Source organism: Crocodylus siamensis, chromosome 4 (assembly GCF_052110815.1).
Source record: "Crocodylus siamensis isolate JL-2025a chromosome 4, ASM5211081v1, whole genome shotgun sequence".
In the NCBI taxonomy this organism is placed as follows: domain Eukaryota; kingdom Metazoa; phylum Chordata; order Crocodylia; family Crocodylidae; genus Crocodylus; species Crocodylus siamensis.
The window spans coordinates 113,277,729-113,305,207 of record NC_143398.1 but is presented as its reverse complement, the minus strand read 5'-3'; the positions used below and the strand labels follow the sequence as shown (position 1 = coordinate 113,305,207).

At 41.7% G+C, this 27,479-nt stretch overlaps 1 protein-coding gene across 15 annotated transcripts in view; it reads right to left on the bottom strand.

Moving 5' to 3' along the window:
- Positions 1-27,479, bottom strand: part of ERC1 (ELKS/RAB6-interacting/CAST family member 1) — a 478,195-nt gene that overhangs the window by 207,883 nt on the left and 242,833 nt on the right. For all 15 annotated transcript variants that reach the window (XM_090043415.1, XM_090043421.1, XM_090043417.1 and 12 more), the window contains one exon: positions 14,114-14,249. In XM_090043415.1, the coding sequence (XP_089899541.1) occupies positions 14,114-14,249 (136 nt within the window). The remainder of the gene's footprint in view (positions 1-14,113; positions 14,250-27,479) is intronic.

Below are 27,479 nucleotides of genomic sequence, written 5' to 3'. Positions count from 1 at the left end.
AGCAAAACCAATGCTATGGATATATCTGTCCTTTCAGCTTTTCCTTTCCTTACCATTTAGCAGTTTACACAGGATGCTAACACAGGATACCACTGTACTTTAGCTGTTGCAGATTGCTACATATTGGTTCACTGCATTGCCTAACGGCAATCAATGCTGGATACATAGGCACTAAAATGTTTTGAAGTGAGTCATGGCAAAAGGAGTCTGCAATTTTGTTTTTGTAGAAGATTAAACAGGGCAAGGCTACTACAAAAAGGTCTCTACATTATGCAAAAATCAGCAGTGTGACTCAGAACCAAAACCTCCTGTGGGATTGGGGCAAAATCAGTGGCAGCTGTAAGTAACTTCATTTTAAAAATATTAACAAGAAGTTTGAACCCATAAGCAACTCCCCTGATACTTCACTTCTCCCTTGGAACTCTGCCTCTTAATGTCAGTCTTGTCATCATCATTCTACCCATGCATCACACAGCAGCTTTAAGATGCATCTTCCTCTGCCTACTTCCAATCCAAACATTCAACAAGAAGAAAGGACTTGAAGAAACAGACATGGAAATATAGCTAAGAAATCATCCTCCCTTTCCCATCTTGCTTTCCTATAATAAAGGGGTTCCCAAATGATCACTTGTAGGGCCAAATGAAGTCCACAAGCCCCTTTGATGCTATCTGCACCCAATACTGCCCTTCTGAAATGGCCCTTTATAAACAAAACTGAGTGACTGCTCTCATACTTAAATGTAAAATAAAATACCTGGTGGTATGATAATACAGTACAACTGAAATGTTTACACAGCAAAGAATCTGCTGACTCAACTTCATCATACACATCCTTGCTCTCTAACTATCCCAAAAAGAGTTCATTAGAATAATTTGTCAGGTCAAAAGTAAATTGCCAATGACCCTCATGCTTACTGGGAAATATTGAAGCCAGATACATCGGTGAAGTCCATTTCAAGAAAAATAAAAACAAAACACAAAATCCATCCAATGCAAAGACAGGATTCATATACAAACCAGAACTGTATTTTAATCTTAAGGAAATGTTTTGTTTTAAACATTAAAATGCATCTTCTCTTCCCTCAATATCTTATCCAGGCAGTGCAGAGATCAGAATTACTTCAACTGTTAAAAACATGAAGATATGTGAAAGATACATTTTAAAAATAAATGTACAAATTTTATAATCATGCACTAGCATATAGCAATGATTATAAAATACTGATGTCAATCTTTATTAGCTCAAACAGTCATTTATTACATAAGCTGTTGTCAGACTTCTGGCAAGTAATTTAATAACCATACTATTAATGTCACACCGTTCATTCTAATACCCCTGTAAGACAAAGGTGTTCTTTTGTTTAAATAAATAGATGTTACTTATAGTAAGCATAAAAGATGTGCTGCAATTATTTTGGCCAAACAGACAGCATATTCTCTGGGTTGCTTTGGCAGAGAACAGAGAAATCCTGTTTATCTATAACTGAAAGGATTCTGATAGCCTTTTTGGTTAAAAATTGTTCTCTTGGGATCTGATCCAAAGTTTTTTCAAAAACTTGAATGGAACTGCAGATGGGCCCGTAATCCTTTCCAGACAATTTAGGAATGCCACCAGTATCCATTTGATGTTCTTGATGTTGAATTTAAAGATGTTTATGTTTTCAGTGGCACTACTAAATGATTTTGAAGAACTATAAGAGTCTTAAAAATATTAGGGACAATTGTTCAGAAAAAACGGAGAGAATTAAGATTGCTGCCCTGCTCGGTTGCTTTGATTTAAACATTCAGAATCCTAACCTGAATCAGAAACATGGATCTGACCATGATATTGGCAAAGAACTGTTAAAATTGATTTTTAAGCATGGGTAAAATGAGACAACTACCAGTTCAAATGTCTTGAAAATGACCTAGAACAGGGATTGGAAACCTATGGCTTGTGAACTGAATATGGCCTGTGGAACTGGGACCTTGGCAGCATTTGGTGGGTGAGAGGAGCCTCACCAGTGCAGGGCTCCACTTGTACTGGAGTACTGCAGTGGGGAACTTAACTTACCCACGCAACACTACAGCTAAGCAGCACAGAAAAGCAGCAGTAACAGTCATGGCTGGGGTTGCAAAGGATTGTCATGACGCGGGGACCTAGGAGCGGCCGTGATCTCCCTAACGCCCCCTATCATGCCAAGCAGGCGATTCAGCACCCTTTTTCACACTCGCCACGTCTTTGATGTTGTCTAAACTTTATAAAGGAGGCTGCCCTCTGTCCCCTTGGACACGGTGCTATGTTAATCTTGTCCCCTGCTCTATATGGAGTGACAAGTGCACCCCAGCCTTATGGGCTATGCATGCCTCCAACCTCCCCTGTAGCACACCCCAAGCCTCGCCAATGTACCGGACGTTGTCTGGTCAGTTTCCTTCCTGCGCCCTGACTGGTGCCCCCAGGCTTGTCACGCAACCGGCACCCCTCTGCTCTCTGCGCCCTGACTGGCGCCCCACTTGTTAGCCCTCGGGCCTGCTCAATACATCTGCCCCTCATAGGCCCGCTCAATATGCTCGCCCCTTCCTGGGGCTCCTCCGCATACAGACGGTGCCCCCCCTGGGTCTTGTCTCTCCGTGCACTCGCCCTCCCCGGGCTTTCTGACCGCACACTCGCCCTCACTGGGCTCGTCTTTATAACAGCACCTCACCCTGGGTTTCGCTTCACGTATGTCCCCTGGGTCTTAACATGATGTCTGGCTGGTGCCCACACTAGTGCTCTTAGCAATTGGGGCTCAGGTGGCCTTAGCTGTGCCTGGTCCCTCCAAAAGCATCTGTTCTCCTTCTCAGGGTTGGGGTATTGCACCCCTAAACTACGGTGCCCGGCTGGCACCGGGGCCTCCACTACTGTGGAGTCCTACTGAGCTTTCCCGATACTATCTCTCTGGGCCGGGACATCCCCCAAAGTGCAGCACCCTCTCCAGCGCTGGGAGCACCCCACTTTACTGGGGAGCTCCTAATGAGGCCTCCTCCACCCCTACAGCCTCATCCGGTGCTCCGGTGTAACCATAACTAAACAGAACCATAAGCCAATTGGCTGTAACACAACAATAAGTCTCCTGGCTGTAACATACAATCTAGGCCCACCCGGCTTTCCTGCAAAATCTCCCCGTTAGGGTTCTCTCCCCCCATACCATGGTGCAGCTGTTTCAGTGTTCAGGCTGCTATGCTCGACTCTGCTGCAGGGCTCTGGCTCCTCAGGCTGCCAGAAGGGAACTGCTGGCCAGGCTTCTGCCTGGGCTGTTTATAAAGGCCAGGCCCAGCCCCCTTCTGGTCAGCTGACCCACTGCGGTTGCCACGGCAACCAACACCAGTTCTCTCATCATAGGAACAGGGCACCAGAGTGCCCCTGTGACAAGGATGATAAGTCATCTTTGCAAGCATCCTGAAATCTGTGCAGCAGTCTGCCTCTCTTTCTAGACCCTTCATGAGCTTCAGAGTACAGCACATTCTTTGGGATCCTGTGATCTGGCATTTGCTTGACATGACCAACCCATCTGAGTCTTTTCTTACTAATCAACATTCTCATGGAAGACATACCAGCATGATTTAACACTTTCACATTTGTTACCCTGTCTTGCCATCTTATTCAAAGAATTTTATGCAGGCATCTGACATGAAAGCTGTTTAGTTTTCTGAATGTTTAGCGTACGTTGTCCCTGTTTCTGAGCCACACAGAAGAGCGGATAAAACATATGTCTTATAAATACGAATTTTCACTAGGGCTGTGCGAAGCTTTGGTCGCCGATTCAATTCGGGGGAGATTCGGCTCGATTCAGCGGCCGAATCTCTGAATCCGAATTGAATCAGGAGACCCTTTAATTGCTCCAATCTATTTGAAGAGATTTGACAATTTGGCCACAGACACTGCTTTATATGTTTTTTCTATGTACCTTGAGGTATCAGGCATGGCTCACGAACACTGAGATAGTGGGGCGGATGGAGCATCCTACGGGAGCACAGGAGGGTCCCCCGTGCACTCAGCAGCAGCGGATGCGGAAGTGGACCAGAAGTACTTCTGGTCTACTTCCGGGTCCATGTCCGGGAGACCCTTCCCCCTTCCCCCCCAGCTCAGCATACTTCTGGTCCACTTCCAGGTCCACTGCTGAGCATGCAGGGAACCCCCGCTGTGCTCTTGTGGGATGCTGCATCTGCCCCACCATCTCAGCATTCACGAACTGCGCCTAGTACCTGGAGGTACGTATAAAAAACATATAAACCTGCATCTATGGCCGAATCACTGATTCTCCGAATCAGAATCGAATCTTCAGATTCAGCTGAATTGAATTAGGACAGTGAATCAAATCACTGTCCCCAAATTGGGCCAAATTCGAATAAAATACTGACTGTTTCACACACCCCTAGTTTTCACTTTAGTTGACAATGTGTTATTATTTTAGGCTCTGACTTGTAAAAGACTAAAGTTCCTGGCTGCTTTGCTGATTCTACTAGTCAGCTCAATATAAAGGTTTACATTGCTGGTAACAGTACAGCCAAGGCAGAAAAGCTGATCAACAACATTCAGATGAGTACTAACTAGGGTGATTATCTGGAACCGGTTCTGAAGAGCCTTGGTGCAAGCTTACTGCTAGCCCCAAGATCTTGCATGAGCCTGAGAACTTGGTAATGGGCATCAACACTGTGAGTCACAAGGGCTGCATCATCTGCAAACAACAGGTCCCTTGCAATGATTTCCTCCACCGTTGCCTTAGCTCTGAACCTTGCAATGTTAAGCTGTCCTCCATCATGTCTGGTGCTGAGATAATCACCCTCTCAAACATTACAGAATGCGTGTTGAAGCAGGAATGAGAAGTATATGTTAAACAATGTGGGAGCCAGTATGCAGCCCTGCGACAAATTTACATTCCTTTTAAACATATAGATTCGCCTATGTCCCTCTCTTGTATGACAGTTTGACTAGCCAAGTGTCAAGCTTCTAACTCTTCTTTTAAAATATTACTTTATCATTGCCTGGTGAGACCCAGGCTCCCTGTGCCATGTCCCGACAGAGCACCATTAAACAACCCAAGTAAAATTCTCAGCCATTAACTTTTCTAAGTGTGAACAGTTGAGGGCTGCTCAAGTTAATTACTGTGATACTGACACGACCTTGGCTGAAATAGAAAGATGCATCAAAATTACATTTATATCAAAGAGTATAACAAAACAGATATGAGAACAATAGAATTGAACAGCAGTGTCACTAGCTACAACTGGAGACTAAACACAAGAGTAAACCTAATTCAGGAGAATATCTATGCGTTCCATACTGTGAACTCCTAGAAGTAACTCTGACTGGGGTAAATCCATGACACACAGCTCTGATAGTTAAAAATCTTCTGCTAATTTCCAACCTACATTGATTCATGGACAGTTTACATCAGCCATTCCTGTCTCAGCAGTGCCTCTAAACTTAAATAATTATTTTCCTTCCCTGGTATCAAATTATATTCTTTTCTCAGATTTTGCAGGGGAAACTCCAAGATTAAAGAACCTTCTGTATCACACACTTCCACTGCAAATTCTGGAGACCCCTACTCAATAACTCTTGTGCTCTAGCCCAAAATTTTGAAATCCACAAGGGTGTATCTGCCACTGTGAAGTGTCACATAAACAAGTACTTTCTCTTGTTAATTTTAAACCTGTTAAACACTCATTTCAGTAGGTGCCCACTAGTTCCAGTATTCTGGGACTTGGCGAATAACAGTTCCCTGTTCTTTTTGTCCACAGCCTTCATGATTTTATAGACCCCTATCATATCCTTCCTCAGCCTTCTCCTTCCCAAACTGAAGAGTCTTTACCTTTTGGGGGTCTCTACTGGTATGGCAACTGCTCCATGCCCCTCATCATTTGGCTGCCCTTATCTCTACCTTTTCTAATTCTATTACATCTTTTTTGAGACGTGGGGACCAGAACTGTACACAATGTTCAAGATGTGGGTGCACTATGGTTTTGCATAACCACATGATGATGTGCTCCCCATTTGGTTTTCAATTTCCTTCTTATGTCCAACATTTTATTGGCTTTTTTGGTTGCTGCTGTACACTGAGCTGATATTTTTGGAGAACCATCCACTGCGACTCCAAGACCTCTTTCCAGAGGTGTAACAACTAGTTCAGAAACGTGCACTGAGTACTTACTTAGTTCAGGTTATTTTTCCCCATGTGCATGACCTTTGACTTGTCAATACTGAAGTTCATCTGTCATTTTTTGTGCCTGCTCATTTAGCTTGGTGAGATCTTTCTGTGGCTCCTCTCCAGCAGTTTGAGATGCATGTTATGTTGGCACCCACTAGTCTTCTGGCACAGAAGCCATTTGTAAGGATAAGGATGCATACTATTTCCAGCAGTTCTGCAATTTCACCTTTGAGTTCCTTCAGAACTCTCAGGTGAATGCCTTGTGGTCCTAGTTACTTATTAGTATTTATCAGTTTGTTCTAAAACAACTTCTTTTGTCACTTCAAAGTGGTCTAACTCTTCAGACCAATTTACTAAAAAGTATTGATCTGGTACAAGAAATTCCCCTGTATCTTCCGCAGGAAACACCGATGCAAATAATTCATTTAGCGTCTCTACTTTATCATCGCTGAGTACACCTGTACACCTTGGTTATCTAATAGTCCCACTGATTTGCTACCTGCCTTCCTGATTCTGATGCATTAAAAATGTATGATTAATTTTAGGCTCTTTTGCTAGATGCTCTTCAAATTCTTTTTTTGGGCTGCGCTATTTCCTATGAAACTATTTCACTTTTACATTTGACCTGCCAGAGTTTGTGGGCTTTCCTGTTTTCCTCATTTGGGCTTGTCTTCTATTTTTTGAGGAATGCCTTTTTGCCTTGAATGGACTCCTGAACTCTATTAAACCATACAGGGGTTTTATTAATTCAGTTGCTACTGTTTTTGATTTGTGGTATACATTTTTCCTGGGCTTCTAACATGGTATTTTTAAACAGCTTCCAAATTGCTTGTAGGCTTTTTACATTTTTGACTGTTCCTTTAAACTTCTTTCTAACCATCTTACTCATTTTTGTGTTATTTCCCTTCCTAAAATTATATATTGGCATGGTGGACTTTTTTAGCTTACTCCCCCTCGCTAGAACATTGAATGTGCTTATGTTACAGTTGCTATGACAGAGTGGATCACCCACAAATACATCTTGAATCAGGTCCTGGGTGTTATTCAGGATAAGGTCTAGAATTGCTTCTCCTCTTGTGGTTCTAAGATGAATTGTTTTAGAAAGCAGTCTTTCCATCTTGCTCTGATAAGGTGCGTATCCAGTTTATATGAGGCTAGCTGAAGTCTCCCATTATTATTACTTCTCCCATTTTAGCAGCTTCTCTAATTTCCCTAAGCATTTCATAATCCCCTTTACCTTCCTGATCAGGTGGTTGGAAGTACAATCCTAGTACTATATTCTTTTGATTCAAGTATGGAATTTCTACCACAGGTAGTTTTCCTTTCAGATAGGATTTTTATGCTGCTATGTGATTGCTTTCATTTATTACCACTTGCAAATCAATTACGTTAAAAAATTTAAATGAATTATCTATCCACTTGTTTACAGAAAATAAAAGCTCAAAATAAAAAAACATGTTTAATAGAAAGAGTTTAAAAGCATGAATTCCAAACTCTTCTTTAGGCAAGCTATTCACTATCTCCCCTCTCAGTGGTCACATCAAATAGAAAGCAGAGCACTCACTGTCTTATGTAATGGCATTCTAGAATTCATGGCAGGAAAATGAACATTTTTGTCTCCATAGGGAAAAAATTCAAAACACTGAAAAAAAAGTTTAAAAAAAGAAAAAAACAGAGGAAGAGAAAATGCAAATTTATTGCCATGTCTCAAGCTCATGAAACAAAACACCGAAATGGAAAAAATCTGGTTTTGCCCTTTAATGTAATTCTATTGTTTTGCTTAAACCTAGCTCTCAATGCTTTCTAGTCTCAGGAGATTCGCTCACAGGAGCCACAGTATGTTGTCAACAGTCACATTAATCTCTCTGACAGTTTTTAGCAAAAGATTTTGAACTCAGATACTAATCTGGAAAAAAAAAAGTAACTAGTGGCTGAGGTTGTTGGCACACAGTCAGCAGTGCTGTCTTCACAATTCTTAATCTCTTGCTTATAAAGGGCACCAATGTGCTTCTCTGCCAAGTAGGCAGCTGAGTACACCTGAGGTAGTGTCCTGGAGAACGCTATCCCTGGCTGAGCACAAAGCCATGCAAAGAGGCATGGAACCTTCTTTCCTCTTTTAAAAGATCTCAAGGTTCCTAGTGGCTTTTTCCCAATCAGAATATCAATGTATAATTAGGAAGCACTGTGATACTTGAAGTGCAGCCTAATTCTGGTATAAAATAAGAGTTTGCCAAGGAGTAAATATGGCAAGCAGTGTTTTCAAAACTGCAGAGTACTTTTACACAATTTGGAAAGCAAGAATCAAATGGATTATTTTTAATGTTTGCCACAAGGAAGCAAAGATGACTTAGTCTCACCTGTGTGCGTGTGTGTGTGTGTGTATTTTCAAACCTGTTCTAAATGAAACTACACAGTGAAAAAAATTAAACAAGTGCAAAAGTGTCTATCAGGGGATCCACTGCCCCATTCTAAATGTTAGCTGTGTTCTCAGGATAAGCTTCTGTAGAGGTTACAGTAGCAAGCCTTCTCTATAGGGTGCTATCTTCTGATCTAATAAAAGAGGAGGTAATCCCTTAATAACCTTTTTAATGCCATAAACATCAATCACCTAGAAATGACAGATTCCATTTGTGTACAAGAACTGTCATATCAAATAAAAAAGGCCATCTATCTTGGCATTCCACAGTGCCTGTTATGCTTTGGAGGAAGGGAAAACCAATACCTATAGTCTTTAATAATATATCTGACCAACCTGCGTGCATAAAAGAAAGAGAAATTCCTTTAGCATTTTGACAGAGCATTCTTCCCTCGAAAATGTAATATTTTTGTTTGTTTCTTGACATGCAACCCTATAAACATTAACAGAAATATTCAGACTTTTTAAAGGCTTGTTACAACTAAAGATAAAGATGCTGCCAGTTTATAAGAATGTTAGCTTAAAAAAACAAACAAACAACATATCTCTCAAATGTTCTAAAACAAGGAAATAGCAGAGTTAAGCCTGTGTCTCTGTAGTGAGGCACCCAAATTACCTTGCACTCTCTCCCTGCAGAGGAATATCAAATTTCCTTATGGAAGGCTTAAAGAGGATGGGAGGAATAAGGGGGGCGGGTAACGGAACCACAGAAAAAACCCTAAAGGTCAGTGGGGATAAAGAAACACCCTGGTGAACCTCCTTATGGTAAGTAGGGGTTCTTCAATTCTATAAACAGCAGTAGGTCCACAAGGAAACTGCGTGAATAAGGAGCCTTGAGATGTGGACCTCAAAAGTTCCCTCCTCTGTACATACCTCTCAATTAGTCTTAAGTGACCTGTTGGAGCTCTTATGATGTTTCTTGGAATCAAATTACACTCTGCACTCACTCTGCAAGGAAAATGGCAGAAACTTGTTTTTAAACAGAGGTTTATGACTCCTCTGTTTCCAGTGTATGAAATTAAATTTGTTAAGAACTGGAATTCTATAACATAGTCCTCAAATGAAAAGATATTTCATATTAGACAACTGTACTATGCTCTTGCTCTCAAACTAGTCCAGTAAATTATGTTTTTCTCTTCATCCCACCTTTTGTGCTATGCAATGACAAATATTAAAATATAAGAAGCATGGAAACTTTTTTTCCTGAAGAAGTTCATATTTAGAATATATCAACCTGTATGTTACTTCTCCTCCCCTGTTGTGCTTATTTCAATATGTAAATTGCATAAAAGAAACATGAAGTTGGACTGTTTATTCATCATTCCTGTTCTATTCTGTGTGTATCCTGGGAGGGAACAGTTTAGGGGCTACTTTAACAAATTTATCACATCTTGAGTAGTAATATGGCCACATTCATGCAATTAATAGTGCAATAAAACAGGGAATAAGCCACAACATTATTATGCGTGTTATGTATAATACTTTTGTGGTCATTTCCCATTCCACCTTAAATTGAATAAGTGGCTGGTGTGCTCCTGGGGCTGGGAACACTAGATCAGCTGACTGGCCTCCCAGTCACTGATGCACCAGCAACAAAGCAAGATTATGTTTTGATCCCCAATCCCACAATCACGCCTTCTGCCACGCACATGTGGTACGACAGGAGGCATGACCGCTGGGATTGGGAAGCAGACCCCATCATGCCTTTAACTGAACTTCTGTCAGCAGCCTATGAGAAACAATAAATTGGGTTTTGAAACCAATGAGGCATAGTATTGCTTACAGCAAATCTTGAATTTAATTTTCTTGACAATATAGCTTCAAAATTAACTTTTGTATTAAATCAGACAAAAAATAACTACATAATAGCATACTCAAAAAGTAAGTCAAATGAATAATCTGAGTACTAGAACATAAAAATGGCTACAGTACTGGTTTCAAGCAGGCTAGTTTTTATGTTGGAGGAGGTTTTGAAAATGTTAAAGCTGAGTTAAATGGCATGGAAGCGATTCTATAAATATGGCTCCAAAATCTTCATTGCAAATGACTAATGATTTACACCTTTCCTTTGGAACTTCAAACAGAAACTATGTTGTCCTCATCATTTACTTCACTTGAGTTTCCAAAGTCTAGACACACTCCTTATTGTAATATGAAAGCTAATAACTGTGCAGTGACCACGGTTACTTAGAGGATGTTGGGCATGTAAAATACAATATGGGTGCAATGCTAGAGGACTGAAATGCAACAATGTCCTTTTAATTTTATCAGAAAACTTCCACAGTCCCGGAGCAGCAGGGTCAAGAGAATATCCATTCTTCCCTCAGATATTAACCCATGAATGTCTATTTAATATTTCATGAAATTTCACCATGTTATCTTTCCAGGACAAGATAGTATTTCCTGTGTTTATAGTTGTTTTTCAATAAGTCAGTAGCTGATCTGTCAGTTTCTTGAAACAAGTTTTATATGTTGTCCTTTTCTACACTGGCTTACCAGGCTATTTTGTCATCCTGTTTATAGGTCAGATACTCGTTAACCTCACAAATCTCTGGAGAATTGTGGTTTTAAGGGAACCCAGAAGGGAGAGACAAATTTAGAAATACATTTATCCAGTTCACTAAAATTGAGACATTATGGTTTTCATTCTTCCCCCGGTTCTCCCCCCACTCCTCAAAATGCCAAATTTCCATCATCCGAGCTCCCTGAATAAACGAATACTTTGTTACTGGACTCAGGAAGAAAGAAACCACATGCCTGTTAGGGATGGAGACAGAAGGAGTGGAATATATGCTTGGAGGCATGTTTATTCGGTTGGATTGCAGATGACCAGCACAGGAACGTGGAGATCATATTTTTAAGCATGACCAAAATTATCTGAAATTGGTGCTTGTGTGTCCTGACTGAAACCCCACAATGCATGTATATAAAGTATCTATTTTCCTCCTGGGTTTAATTTTATTTTTTAATCAATTAGCATGTAATGCCCCTTACAGACTCAGAAGAAAGATAGGTCTCCCCAGAAAATTAATCAAAATGCAACATTTGGTAAATTTACTTTCAGAAAACAAAAATGTTAGTCTAAGAGAAAGAGAAAGAGAGGCTGCAAGAGGAGAGTTCTTCCAAAGGAAGGGGCTTTTATTGGCGCTGTCACTTGTCATTAAACACTCCATATTTTACCTTAGTCTGATATTTTCAGTAGAGGCTAAAGACTTTTTTCATCCCTGAAAGAAAGCATTCCCTCCAGCCTTCTGTGAACCTGCAGAGTCTTTAAAATATAAGCCCACCCAAATGTAAAGATAGTATCCTAGGTGACAGTGAGCTGAATAGAAGAGGGCACACAGATAACTAATGGCTTGGTTTCAGTGAACTTTTGGTGTCTGTTTAACCTATGAAAACCTTACTTAATATGAGCTCACAGGGGTAAAATAGAAACATTTCTTTCTCAGAACAGGAAGTTGGTAAGTTATTGCTAGCTCATGGATTTAACTAGTTACTTATATTAAGATTCTAATTTTACATCTGAACAGGTGAACAATGCTACTTCACATTTTCTACAATATTTTTAGAAAAATATTGCTGGTGGTCTCTCTATTGCACAAATATTATGTAACAAGACTAAGGAAGACTAATCTAACTGCTTACAGGATGAGTAAGACCACAGTTCTCTGTAAAAGATACTATACAATTCTTAGACAATTTTAGACAGAAAGAAGCATCTTTCCTTGCCCCGATGCTTGATTTCTGAGCAAAAGTGTGTTTCTTGATGTCCTCACCAACACTGTACAAATCCTCAGTAATGTGAGTGCTTGGGATGAAAATGTGTTTGACTGATAATTACCAAGCGTGTAAACTTTGGTGGTGAATTCACAGAGGAAAAAATTCTGCATAGAAAACCAATCATCAATGAATAGTGTCATTTTCTGTCCAAAAATGCCATCAATTTTAACTTGTAAATGAAAAGCCTAGAACTAGAATAAAGAACACATTTTAGCCTACTTTTTCCTCATGTGTTTCTTTGCACGAGAAGAGGAGGAAAGCAGAAAGAAGTAGTGCCAAAAAGAAGGAAACCAAGTGAGAAAAAATCATTCTAATGCAAAAAGAATTGTGTTGTTTGAACATAAGTTGTCACATAATTAAGGCTTTGTGGATTTCTGTAGCATTGTGTCCACAGACCCCATTAGCTGCTGCAGAATCCAACATGCCAGGCTTTTAAAAGTCTAGAGTCATGAAATCATTCTCTGCACTTGGAACTTAACCCTTTCAGTAATGGTGCACTGCATACAAGGCTGGCACTGAAGGAGAAACCACAAGATGGTGTGGCCAAGAATGTTGCACACAGACATGTTTCTGTGGTTCTTTCTACACCATTTGAAGGGTTGAAACTATCCCACCAAGTTTCCACAGACTAGAGCAAAGAACTGCCTGTTTAAGTAGGGAATTTAACTTCCAGTAATATACTACAATTCTGTCGTAAGTTTTTATTAGTTAAGTAATATCAAATACCTGCCAATAATAAAAATCTGGTTAACATTAAAGCAATTATATCAAGTAAAGCAAAAAAGTTAAAAATAAACAGTTCAAAATAAAAATATTTAAGAATCTAAAAAGGCAGACTATTTCTTCACAGTATCTCTGTTATCCAGGAAAGAAAAAGGGAGTTTTTGTTTGTTTGTTTTTTTAACTGGAATTACTTTGTTACACTAAAGCAATTAAAATATTTAAAACAGTTTGAACAACTCTATTCTCTATAGTCCTTGCATGGTAATAGCTTAGCAAGTAACATGCCAACACCTAATTGTTTACTGTTTGACATAACTTCTGATGCTCTTATCAAAATTCAGCACATGGAAAAATATTTCACTTGGTTTCAAACCTATGCTTTTATTTCGCTAATACCACTGTGGGGGAGGCTAGAGATAACACAGTCATGACAGGTGGTGAGATCACAGTGATTTCATAGGTAAAGGGAAATATGTGACATATATTTGAGCATATCTGGAGCTGATGAGGAGTATGAGTAATATTCATTGCTAAGTGGAAGCTCTGGGTAAGAAAACAGGAACATCCAGGTAATCCACAATACAATTCTATTGCCACAGCAATACCGATGTAAGTGTGCTTCTCACTCTTCACTTAATGGAGAAAAGGCAGCAGAATAAGGTTCAAAGCTTTGTGAAAATGTCCCAGAAAAATGAAAGACAAGTTCTTAGAAATAGCAACTAAGACGAAATCAACATACCAATTTCAATTCCCATATGGTAAAATAATTTGTGCCCCCTTTAGAGAACAGCTGAATCCCTATATTTTTACTTACAAAAAATTGATAAAGCTGCAGAAGAACATGGGTCATAGGCCGTCAGAGGTTGGTATCAGCTAAGTTCTGTGGGGTAAAACTGTTATGCTAAACACAAAACATTTCTTTTATTATGAAATATGTCCAAAAGGCAGGCAGCAGGTAAAGCAGAGAGAGAAGCAAAAGAAGACTGTATCAGCTGTATCCTTCCAACATATATTTTCATGTTACCTGAAGTTGTTGGGAACTGTCATTGAGATTGTCCTCCCTCCGCCTGGCCTCTTCTAACATCTGTGCACTCTTCTTTTTCTCTACTTGTTCTTTGTGCTTCAGGTTTGCTACTTTCTTATTTTGGTCTTTGACTTGCCTGTAAAAGAAAGAACACACACTCACAGCCCAGCTCAGAATATTCACTTTTCAGTGATTTTGATTCTTAGGTGCCTTGGGCCTAAAATTGGTGGAAAGTCCAGAAACAATCCCATTCATACTATAGGAGTCTACAAATTTTCCTCAAGTGTCAACATGATCATTTTACTTACCTCTATTAAGAGAAACAACTGTAAATTCCTGAAATAATCTCTGTCTGTATCACTATATTGAAAAAAACTTAAAACTGTTACATTAGTAGGAGCTGCTGAACTGCTGGTGACTAGTTAGGGTGAGTTGCATACTAGACTGCATAAACAGGTAGACCATATAAACTAAAGAAACAGCTCATACTGGCTTGGGTACCACCATACTTTATCCAAGGTAAAGATGGAAAAAAGGAGGAATTAAAAAAAATGAAATACAACTAAAATATACAGGATCAAATATGAATTCCAGCAGCAAAGCTTTTTCTTCCTAACCTTTGTTTACTAGATTTTGTGGGATTTCCCCCCTCTTCTCTTATGGGGACAAGAAAGATATATCATAGTATTTCAGAAAGTGTGCGTAATTTCCTTTTTCACTTATGTCTGTGAATTATTCTTGATGGTCCTGGCAACTACTATTGCCTGCAGAAAAGGTTTGGCCTTTCTGGGCATTAAGACACATGGAGTATTGAACCTAATTACAGACTCTTTAATCCATGTCTCCTGACTATAGAGAATTTAAATCTAAACTTTTTGGTCCAATCAAAACAAAATAGGCCAGCTTTGCTTCCTCAGCCATTTTCTCCATACTTATATCTGGAGTTGGGACTCTGGAAGAAAAAGACTGATTCTTTAGTCACAAGCCTCCTCCCCAAATATCATACAACCAGCATAAAGAGCTCTTTAATTTATCGTTTAGAAAAGAGAATCACAAACTACCTTTCCCTCTTTGGTGCATCACACACCCGCTCACACAGAGGGAGAAGAGTGCCTTTTGAAGGCATTTCTGAAATACACTTAGAACAAATCAGAAACAATTTTAACTCTGTTGTCATGTAAGGAATTTGTATTCCATCTCTAGGTTATGTGAATTAGGTGGGACCGGGAAAACTGTAGGTAGTACATTTTCTTTGGCACTGCATAGACTTGAGTCATTGCTGAGAACAGAACAGTGCTGCTGACCTCCAGAAATATCTCTTGTAGGACTTCTCAACAAAAGAAGGTACACTGAGGGATCGGGAAGGGGTTATCCTTTGCAAATTATGTTAAAGAATCTTTGGCATAACTAATTAATGCCTTTTCCAAAAAGCTGATCTGACCCAGGATATTTCTTATATGCAGTAATAAAGCTGGTAGCCTGTTCTGGGCTAATACCACATTTTGGTACTAGAGACTACTTTGAAAGCAGACTTGCTCAGTGGTTAAACAATTTACCTGGCACTACACTGAACTACAGTTTTGTTTGTACTGTAAAACAGACACCAAAATTAGAGCTAATTTTAATAGCAAATGAAAAAAAATAAACCCAACATGTGGGTTTATTTTGATATACTGAGTCAGTTCCTACATTCCATTAAATGCAGATGTATAGATTAATTTTGATATATTTGCATAACTTGATTTATCAGCTGGAAAACTATCCCTTGTTATCACAATCTGCTCGAGCAATCTGGACTACAAGGATTAATGAACTCACACTACTGGTTAAAATAGGTACCTGCAGACTCCAAAAATCTCTTTCGAAGAGCAGACTGATTAAATAGATTTTTGACACAGAGCCTGTTGCATGGAGCCCAAGCCAAAATAGTAAGCCTTGCTAAAAAATTAGCCCACATATTGTGTACAGGAGTGTCTTCTTTGGCAAGCCCTCACAGTCAAGAATGATTGTCTTCCATTATTGTCTTATTTGTGGGTCTGAAGATGGCTGATAAGGCCTATCTGGGAAGCACAGAGTCTACTGAAGCCAACATATGTTTCCATGCGGGTGGGTAGTGCTGGATTCTTGATTTGTTCTGAGACATGCTGTTTCTGCAGCTCATGCTTTTCCATTTCCTGTTGTTGTCATGAGGTTTCAAAGTACTGAGATCCCTGCAGCAGACTCTTCCTCCATTTGGGGTGGTCCTGGGCGATAGCATTTTTTTTAAAGTTGGTCTTAAGGATGTCCCTGAAATGCTTTATCTGCCCTCCTCTTGAGTGTACGCCTTGTCTGAGCTGGGAGAATAAAACCTGCTTCAGGAGTCTGGAATTAGACATCTGGATGACATGGCTGGCCCAAATGAAGTTGATGTTATATGATCACCATCTCAGTATTCATGGTCTTTGCTTGCAAGAGTATGCTAACATTGATGCATCTGTCTTCCCACTGGATTTAGAGGTCCTTCTACAGGCCATGCTGACTGTACTTCTGCAACAACTTTAGATGTCTCCTGCACGTTGGCCATGTCTCAGCTCTGTACAGCAAGGTGGGGATCATGACTGTTTAATAAACCTTGAGCTTGGTTTTGGATCTGATGTTGTGCTCTTTGAACACCCATTTCTTCACGTGACCAAAGGCTGCACTTGTACATTTGAGGCAATGTTGGATTTCTTTATTGATGTCAGCCTTCTGTGAATGATGGCCTCCAAGGTATAGAAAATACTCAATCTTCTCCAGAGTCTCACCATGGTTCTGGATTACAGAAGCTGGGGATTGTTCATTAGGACCTTGTTGGTGGAGAACCTTAGTCTTCTGAATGTTAAGTGTCAGTCCCATTTTATTGTATGCCTCGGTAAAGACATAGACAATTGCGTGAGTCTGCTTCTGAGTGAGTACACATTACAGCATCATCAGAGTACTGGAGCTCAGTGACTGAAGTCAGGGTGGTCTTGGTTTTGGCTCAGAGTCAGCTGATGTTAAACAGCTTACCATTCATCTGGAAGGTTAGCCCCAGTCCAACTGGAAGCTTATTGGTGGTCAGATGTAGCACTGTGGCAAGGAATACTGAGAAGAATGTTAAAGCGATGACACAGCCTTGCTTAACTCCTTATTTTAACCTCAAAGGGATCTATGATAGATCCATTGCTGAGGACCACTGTTCACATACAGTGTAGCAGGCAGAGAATGGTGACAAATTTTGGAGGGCATCCGTACTTCAGAAGGACCCTCCACAACACTTCTCAGCTGACAACTGAAAGTTTCATAAGGTCAAAGAAGGCCATGTAGAGAGGCTTATGTTATTACTGGCATTTCTCCTTCAGCTGGTGAGCTGTGAAGATCATGTCAGTTGTGCCTCTTGATGCCCTAAACCTACACCGAGTTTCTGGGATGACTTCTTCAGCAAGTGGAAGGAGATGGTTCAGGAAGGTTCTCACAATGATCTTTCCTGTGATGGACAGCAAGGTGATCCCTCTGTAGTTTCTAGTTGTACTTGTCTCCTTTCTTGAAGACTGTCACAATCATGGCACGCATGAGGTTGTCTGGGATTTCCTCGTCATTCCAGATCCTCAAGGTGAGGGAATGAAGCTGTGATGTGAGCTTCTCTCCCCAATGCTTTAAGATTTCCACAATGATTCCATCTGCTCCAGATACCTTGTCATTCTTCATCTGCTTGATGGATTTCCTCATTTCATCAAAGGTTGGAGGGATTCCGAGATCATCTCTGACCGGGTGTTGTGAGATGGAGCTGAAAGCACTTTCATCAACAACAGAGCCTCAGCTGAGAAGATCTTCAAAATGCTCCTTCCAACGGGCATTGATGAATCCTCTTTCCTTGATCAGGTCTCCTCCCTCCTTAGGTCTCAAGGGGGACCCTAAGTGCACAGACCGTAGATGGTTTAGACTGTAGAAGAAAGGGGGTCAGGCAATATGATCTGTTCAGGTCCCTCCTGACCCTAGCTGCTATAAAACTGCACATATTGTAGGTGTCAGTGAGATGTTGAATATCTTTAGCGTAGTCTTCCCACCATTTTTTTTTCATACCCAGCACCTTGAACCACAAAATCTAAGCCACAGTTCTGAAGTGAAACCTAAAGTAATCCTAAAGCAAGGCAGGGAAACAACAGCAGCCATTGTCCTGCTGCTGCTAGGGTTATTAAAATATGCTTGAGGGACGCAAAGAAGTATCACATGCCCCCTGCTACAGACGAAGGCAAAAATCCCCGCAATCCATACCAATTGGAACATGCAACAGATAATTATAGTAAAGGAATACTCCTATTTTTAAAAAGCCTGTGTCGTTAGCATGTTTGCAAAAATTAAATAATTGTAAAGGTTTAAAAATGACCAGGAAGAGAATCTATGTCTGAGCAGCACTCTAGCTGGCAACAGTGTGGAGCTTTATGACTATTTTCTATGTGGACACACTATAAACGTCAGACAACAAATACTTTTTCTTTACTTGTCTTGATAGGCATTCAATAATAAAGTGTGGTGCTGCAACCAGGTACAGTAACTTTTAAAATGCATCAAGTCTGTAACCATGACAACACATCAACTTTAAACACAGAAAAAAATGCAGATGGCAATCTGATTATCATTCATCTTTTCTCATTCAGATTCTTTTCAAAACATATTTTTCTACATACTTAGGTGCTTAAAATCCAATAAAATATTTTTAAAATCTTCTATGCAACACTGTAAATTTATAGTGCATTACCACAGTACTAACACATTCACTGCCTTACAGAATTTATGACTTCAGATAAAATACACATACACATGCACACACAGAGAGGTTATATTTCTCATAAGGATTGAATGCTCTAAAATCCTAGGGGAAAAAACCCACAGATTCTATGCATATGCAGTACAAAGAGTTAGTTCCATTCATTTGATTTAGCTGCCTAGAAAAACTTCTTACACTGAAAAAAGTAAGTAGTCAACATGCTATCAGTTAGCTATGTTAGAGAGAGAGCATGTAGCTAGACCTTTATTGGTGAAGCGTTACCACCACCCACAGGACAGTCCACTGTTGTTGCAGCTGCTACTCCTGACAGACTAGCTGCATTTGCTTTGGACCAGAAAAGTATCAAATACTTAATTACTGGACATAAATTAAACTGCATGCAGGACAGGAGTGGCAACTATGTGTGGCACACGAAGGCCACTAGAGGGGCTGGGTGGAAACAGCTCCAAGTCTGGGGACTGCAGAGTGAGACTGGCCTGATCACTGCCCCTTGCCAAGCTCTGTGACAGGTGCCCCCAGAAATAGAACAGGTCACCCCTCATCTAGCTCTACATGCCCAGTGCTGGCCCACACTGAGCCCTCCACCCAGAGTGCCACAGCCACCCCCACTCCAGTTACACCTGGACCTAGGATTTCAACATTACTACCTCACACGGAGTCCTAAGACCAGGACATCATGGGGTGTCACTGCCCCAGAGGCAACCTTCAGGGACATTTCCACCCACTCCCCCATGGAATCACCCAACACCTGTGGGTACTGCCCAGCTGGACCCTGAGGGTGTGAATGGGGGCAACCGCATTAAGAGAGCTCTTGCTAGGGATGCCCAGTGAAGGGGGAGCAGACTGTTCCAGGAGACCCCCCTGAGATACTCTGAAGACAGCACCTGGCCTACAGGCAGCCACTTCATGAGGTCTTGCATATGCCAGAATACTGCTCCATCTTCAGGCCCTGCTTGTTCTGTTGCATGGAAGTGTGGGCCCTGAAACTGCCATTTGGTACATGCAAACTCATCACTGAAGGCATCTGAAGTGCCTCAGCTGAGTCTATCACAAGGTAAAGGTATCCGTTTCAGCTGCTGCCTTAAAAATAAAACTTTTGCAGTTGATAAAGAACATGGGACCCTCTTAATCCTGAGACTCCCTTGCTGAAGACCCTGTACTCAGCAAGAGCACAGCAGTGTTCTTCCACACTAGTTTAGAGTATTTACAAGAAATCATTTTACTTTGTTTCTCTTTTTAAGTCTAGGGCCAAGTGCCAGAAAGCAATAAAACAGGGGTGGCTAATACACAGTACGTGCATCACAGGTAGCCACTGTGTGTGACATGCAAGCCTTGGCTGCTCAGTAAAGGAGGTGTGATAGGACTCAAGCTTTCAGTTACATGGGATACAGAGGTGACAGGAGATGTTACCACCGAGAGCAGGGTTAAGACCTTCCTGATCCTGCAGCAGCTACCAAATTAAGGGCTTTGGATTCTTGCATGCCATATAAAATTGCAGTGTTTGAAGGAAAGGCGGACCCAAGTCTTGGCCATGACACCTTCTCTTGCAGCAGCATCCTGCTGCTCTTCTGCTCCACGAGGCTGGAGACCTGAGCCTAGGGACAAATGCAACTTTTAACTCCTTTCACTGTAACTTTAAACCTGAATGAAATAGTGTTGAATCGGTGACACTTCTATCACTACAGGAGCATGTAATCATACAGCAACACATATCCGTATCATCTGATATTGACTTCAGTCTATACCCTTACTACCCTAACTCACAAAAAAGTGCCCAACTTCCTGCTGCATCACTAACGCCATTTCTTACAGCACCTTATTTTCTTTATAGGTATCCCAGGCAACTATCTTGCCCTTTGTTTTCCTTGCTAAGTTTACAAGTTAACAAAATCATAGCACAAGATGACTGCTATGGTGACATAATGTTGGATTTCCTTTCTCTATGAGCAGACAATTAAAACCTTGAGGAGCACTGAGCAGCCTCTTGGGTATAAGGTTTCTTTGATATTGTCTGAACTTCTTCAAGTCTCTTCTCTGTCCACACTTCCAAGAAAAATTCATATGGGTGTTGATCACCAACTCCTCCTGAAAGCAATGGGTGTGGGTGCTGTCTGGGTCTCTGTTTAGCTTCCACCTAAGAAGCCACTCTTCTCGCCACATGGCATGACCTTCACTCTCGCCCATATATATATATTGCACTGGAAGCTGTTGATTTCTGGGTTCTATGGCCCCCTCTTTGACCTGAGAGGGCAGAGTTTAGTTGCCTTTTTGGGCTATTGCCATAAATCCTAGTTTATCAGAAGCTTAACAAGTTTAATCAAAAACAAATATATAGTTAAAAAAGGTATTTAAAAATTGAATCACAAAAAACCCACACCACATCACAGTGCTGGTTTCAAAAGACTATTCCACAGTGTAGCATTTCTCACCTTAATTTAGCTTTGTGTTTGAGCCACACGTCTGATAGCTAAAGACCAGTCAATGTTCTGTCAAGGAGCCACCTTTGTTCAAATGGAGAGATAGTGAATTACTATATTTACTTGAATATAAGATGAGCCTGCCGCCCCCCGCCACTCAGCATGGCAGGAGGGTGAGGGTAAAGCACCTCATCTTATATTCACATACAAGGAAACCTTGTTAAATACACTATCTATCATTAAACTGATGCTAAAAGCAGAATACATTCAGCAATGGAAAGCAACTATGAAGTTGATTAAAGGCATAGTTTAATGCCAACACTGAGCATGACTATAAAACACATGGCCCATACTGGGCAACATGCTGATGGGAACTGTGTGTGCATGCACGTGTTTGTGTATGAACCTACCACTAGGATAAGTTAGTGCAGCCCATCTGAATATGATATATGGTATGGCTCATTGTGCTCAGTCCCCCTCAGCACTGAGACTTTTTTCAAGACATGGTGGGCCACTACATTGAATACATTTAGACTTCTTTACCCCCACAGCTGCACTGTGCATTTCCAGTGATTCCTGCTTCTTCCCCAGCCTTAAGATTTCTGGCAAACATCACAAAATGGGGCCCCAAAGAGTTCACCCAGAAACCTTCTGTCATCCTCCCTCTCAGCCTTATGCATATGATTAGTGTGGCTGTGCCCTCCATGAGGTGAAGCCAGACCAAGTTGCCCTGGGCTTCATCTGCATATTAATACTTGAAGGATCCCAGCACTTGTGACAAGAATATCTAGTTCATCATGAGTGGGGGCTAAATAGCACATAGATTCTTTGGGAGTTGTGGGGGGCATCTAAGTACACACACATACTGAACAGTGCTGAACTATAGGGTTCACTATGGCTTGAAATGCTGTTGGTCTTGCTGGGGCCCAGCCCAATGAGCTATATGGTAAATCATGAGCCCTTTAACTTTGGACAAGTATCGTGCATAGTTTGTACTATATATAAGTAGGTACAAAAGTGCTGCTTAAAGTGGTTTATGGAGTACCTGTGCTAAAACTTACAGCAGTTTCAAAAAAGGTAAAATACATCAATTCTGAATTAACTAAATCTATGGGTATCCATAGTAATTTGCCTATATGCAAATTACTACAGGCACATTTATTTCAGAGTCAGTGTTTTCAAATTTGCCCCTTGCTTCCAAGTGCTCAGGGAGAGCAGGGTCTGACAATAAGGAGTGGGGGAAAGAGGTGCAGGGGGAAGAAGTTGGGAGGGGGGCAAAGGGCCTGAACCCCCCCCCTCCCCCCCGCCATTTATTTTCCCCTGCTAGAGCAGTGCAAGAGGGACAAATTCAAAGCAAACCTCCACTAATTAGATTTTATACCTGGAAAATTGTAACGAATGTATAGTTTCCATTTATTATGTAATTAATATGGAGGAGGGGTCTTCTAGTAAGGGTCACCTTATATTTGAGTAAATATGGTAAATTAACACTCCCACTTGTGAACATCTCCTTCCCAAAGGTCCTCATCATTTTGTTATACTGCTCCTCACTGTTCCATGGCATTTATAAGACATGCCAACAAAAATAATGTGTGTTGATTTAACAGCTTCTGAAAATTTAACTGGTCTTTTGTATGCATGCCAAAAAGAAGTCCCAGAGGTACTTTAAGATGTGGGGACAGTAGGCTTGGTTTCCTGAAGCCAGAGAAACCCAGATTTTACAACAAAGTGCAAGTACAGAAAGGGAAAGGTAAGTAGAACAGAAAGGCCAGAGAAAATCAATTTACAAAACAATTTAGGAAGTAGAACTTGACAGTGTTACAGAAGTCAAATTCCAGAAGCAGATCGTATTCTAATCTTCAACTGTACTGGGCCTTTGCTTTCCCTGCTTAGTAGAAGAATTATCTGCAGGCTCCTACCCTGAGAAACCCTCCAATACTCTCTTTCTTATATACTCTGCAGAGAACTGTCTCTAGTTAAACCTGCAGCCTTTTTATCCAGCAGAATCAAGAGGAGGAATAATAACAGAACAGCAGAATGATTGATATATTGAACGGATAAAAATTAAACCTAATAGAAATTCTTATTTATCACAAGAATTCCTATTGTTTAAAGCTCTTTTGGAAAGAAGCCTATAAACAGACTACTTTAAGGACAGACTATAAGGTACAAAATATTTTGACTGAGATTGGGAACAAATTATCACTAAGTGGCTTTCTTGCTGAGAGGACACTGTCAAACATCAATTGGTGAAAGGCCACCAGGAGGTAATATAGTTAGATGAACTGAATACCAACAGAAACTATGCTTCAACTTTACTAGAAGCAACAAGGGTGTATCCCAAAGAGATTCCAGTGTCACAAAAAACGCTGCTAAGAAAAGCAGTGTGGCATGTAGCTGCAGTGTGCACCACCAGAAAGGGAGCCTGGCCAGCCAGAGCCACGTTCTGGCTGCCAGCCAGGCTCCAAGCACCTAGATCACCACTGCTGCTGCCCCAAGAGGCCCCCAGATCCCCAGGAAGGGTTCTGGGGCTAGCCCCAGCCTCTCATACATTACCTGGTACAATTTGCCATGCACCGGAGTGTGTGTGCAAGGGTGTACCTGGGGAAAAATAGCAGTGGCACAAATATGTGCTGCTATTTGTCCTGCAGGGAGCACACACCCCTGCACATGCGTGCTCATGGGGACACACTCCAAAAGGTTTTTGGTCTTATGTTTGACTGTATATGAAAGTGCCTGATCTGTTTCAAATCTACCTCTTCTGCTGGAATATGGAATAAACAGAACGCTACTATTTCTTCTCTTAAAGGATGGCAGACAGTATCCCTACATCACTTCTCTTGGTAAACTATTCTGTCAAGAAGACTAAAGAAACTAATCTAGTCCCTTGGAATCCTGATACCTTTAATGAGTCTGGCCATATATAATCTCACTGTAGCTCAGGAAGATATACATTTTTTTCCAGCTGCTTGTACTAAATTCTGTAAATTTATAGGGTCTTAGAATCATAGAATCAATGAGTCGGAAGGGACCTAGACAGATCATCGAGTCCGACCCCCTGCCATGGGCAGGAATGAGCAGTGGGAGTGGGAGGGGTCATAAGACCCCAGCCAGGTGCCTATCCAGTCTCTTCTTGAAGATTTCCAGGGAAGGTGAGAGCACCACCTCTATGGCGAGCCTATTCCAGGCTCTGGCCACCCTTACAGTGAAGTAGTTCTTCTAACATCTAACCTAAAACTATTCTCCCTCAGCTTGTGGCCATTGTTCCTGGTAACTCCAAGGGGGGCCCTGGTGAACACACTTTCCCTGAGTCCCTGCTGCTGGCCCCTGATAAGGTTGTAGGCAGCCACAAGATCCCCCCTCAGTCTCCTCTTGCGGAGACTGAAGAGATTCAGGTCCCTCAGCCTCTTGCATGGATGACCTCTGACTCAAGAAGTCTATGGGCCAACAAGAGGCAAAGCATCGCTTGACCTGGTACTGGCATTAGGGGATGACCTAATTGGCGACCTAATGATCAATGGGAAGCTGGGTGAGAGCGACCACGAGCTGATTACCTTTACCATCTGTCATAAAGCTGGCAAATCAGTCAGCAACATGAAAATCCTTGACTTCAGGAAACCTGACTTTGACAAGATCAGGAGGCTTATCAGTCAGGCCCTAAGGGACCATGACCCCAGGGAGAGGGGAGTTCAAGAAGAGTGGTTGTTTCCCAAGTGATCAATCCTCAATGCACAAGCTAAGTCTATTCCATCTTGGAGGAAAGGCAGCAAGAGGGTACAGCAACCCCCCTGGCTCTCCAGGGACCTAGCAGACCTCTTAAGGCTAAAAAGAAAAGCCTACAAAGGATGGAAGACAGGATTCACCTCCAAGGAGGATTATTCTGCTCTGGTCCAGTCCTGCAGGGAGCAAACCAGGAAAGCCAAGGCTGCGACTGAACTCCAACTAGCTTCGAGCATCAAGGACAATAAAAAGTTCTTTTTCAGATATGTGGGGAACCAGAGGAAAAGCAAGGGCAACATTGTACCCCTGCTGAACCAGATGGGGCAACTGACAACTGATGCCCAGGAAAAAGCCAACCTATTAAATGGGTACTTTGCATCAGTCTTTCATCAGTCCCATGGGACACCCATGCCTACTACGGGACAGGGAGGTCCAAGTGAGGGAGATCCCCTGCCCTCTGTTAATGCTGATCTCGTGAAGAAACATCTTGAGAGGCTGGATACCTTCAAGTTAGCCGGCCCTGACAATCTACACCCCAGGGTACTCAAGGAGCTGGCGAGCATCATAGCTCAGCCCCTGGCATGGATCTTTGAAAACTCCTGGCGCTCTGGTGTAGTGCCCAAAGACTGGAAGAAGGCCAATGTGGTGCCTATCTTCAAGAAAGGGAGGAAATTGGATCCAGCAAACTATAGCCCATCAGCCTGACTTCTATCCTGGGGAAGATCTTAGAAAAGTTTATTAAAGAGGCCATCCTTAATGGACTGGCCGATGCCAACATCCTAAGGGATAGCCAGCATGGCTTTGCTGAGGTAGGTCTTGCTTGACCAATCTCATTTCCTTCTATGACCAGGTGACCTATCACCTGGACAAGGGAGAAGAGATTGATGTCATATATCTTGACTTCAAAAAAGCCTTCGATCTGGAATCCCATGATCATCTCTTGGCAAAAAGGGCCAATTGTGGCCTTGGGTCCACTATGATCCACTGGCTGGGAAATTGGCTACATGGTCGGACCCAGAGGGTAGTAATTGATGGCAGTCACTCATCATGGTGTCCTGTGACCAGTGGGGTCCCCCAAGGCTCTGTCCTTGGACCCATATTGTTCAACATCTTCATTAATGATGTGGACATTGGAGTCAGAGGTGGACTGGACAAGTTCGCTGATGACACTAAACTTTGGGCAAAGCATCCGCACCTGAAGACAGGCGGGTGATCCAGGCTGACCTGGACAGGCTCAGCAAATGGGCAGATGAGAACCTGATGGTGTTTAACACCGAAAAATGCAAGGTTGGCTCTACCTATTGCTTTGTCACATTGGCGACTCATATTCATCCTGGAACCAATCATGACTCCAAGATCCCTCTCTGCCTCTGTGCTGCCGAGAGGGTCAGCCCCTAACCTATAACCATAATGCTGGTTCCCTCTCCCCAGGTGCGGCACTCTGCACTTGTCCTTGCTGAACTGCATCCTGTTCAGATCCGCCCACTTCTCTGACCCATCTAGGTCTACCTGGATGCGGTCCCTGCCTGCTGGTGTATTCACTTTACCCCACAGCTTGGTGTCATCAGTGAACTTGAACAGGGCGCTCTTCACACCCTCATCCAGGTCGCTACTGAAGATGTTGAACAGTCTTGTACTCAATCATGAAGCACAAAGAAATTAAAAATCTCAAAATCTTAATGTTACAGATGTACCTATTGTGAGGAGCTATTAATTGCCATTGAGGGCACCTATACGCGTGATAGACCTCTACTCCAATGCATAGCACTCATCAGAGTAGACTCAATTAATTGAATCTTCTATGAGTCTGCTGGAGCATGCTAATTAGCATGCTCCAGCAGCTTCTGCGTCATATGTATTCAGTGTCCCCATGTTTCAAAATGGCAGCAGGGGGCTTTAACTAATGAGCTTTAGTTAAAGTGACCCTTCTGCCATTTTGAAACGTGGGATGCTGAATAGATGTGAGACTGTGGGTGCTTTAATTGGCCCAAAAACAGCCTGGGATCTTGAACCAGTTGTGGGACAACCCTTGGTGATGACAGGCTGCAGGAACCTAACTTTCAGCTTGCCTAAGGAGAAGACCAGGATCATGATCCCATGCTCTCTTTGTACTGACAAGTGGAAAGGGCATGATTAGGATATGGTCTTAGATCCCAAAATCTTACCTCCTACCCTGACATGGCAAAAGGCACAATTATTGAGACTGGGGATCAGTTCCCATGGCACCTTTACATGAACGTATGCCATGGGCCTAATAGAGACAAATGTTGCACATTTCAGTATTCGTCACACAGATGAGAAAACTCTCTTAACCAACCAGTTAAAAGATCAGTTATCTGTTCAGAGACTTAGCATTTAAATCTGAAGAATAAAGCTAGCTTTTCAGTTTTCAAAGTTTAGACTGTTGCCTAGAAGCATTTCAATAACGTTTAACATTTGGAAG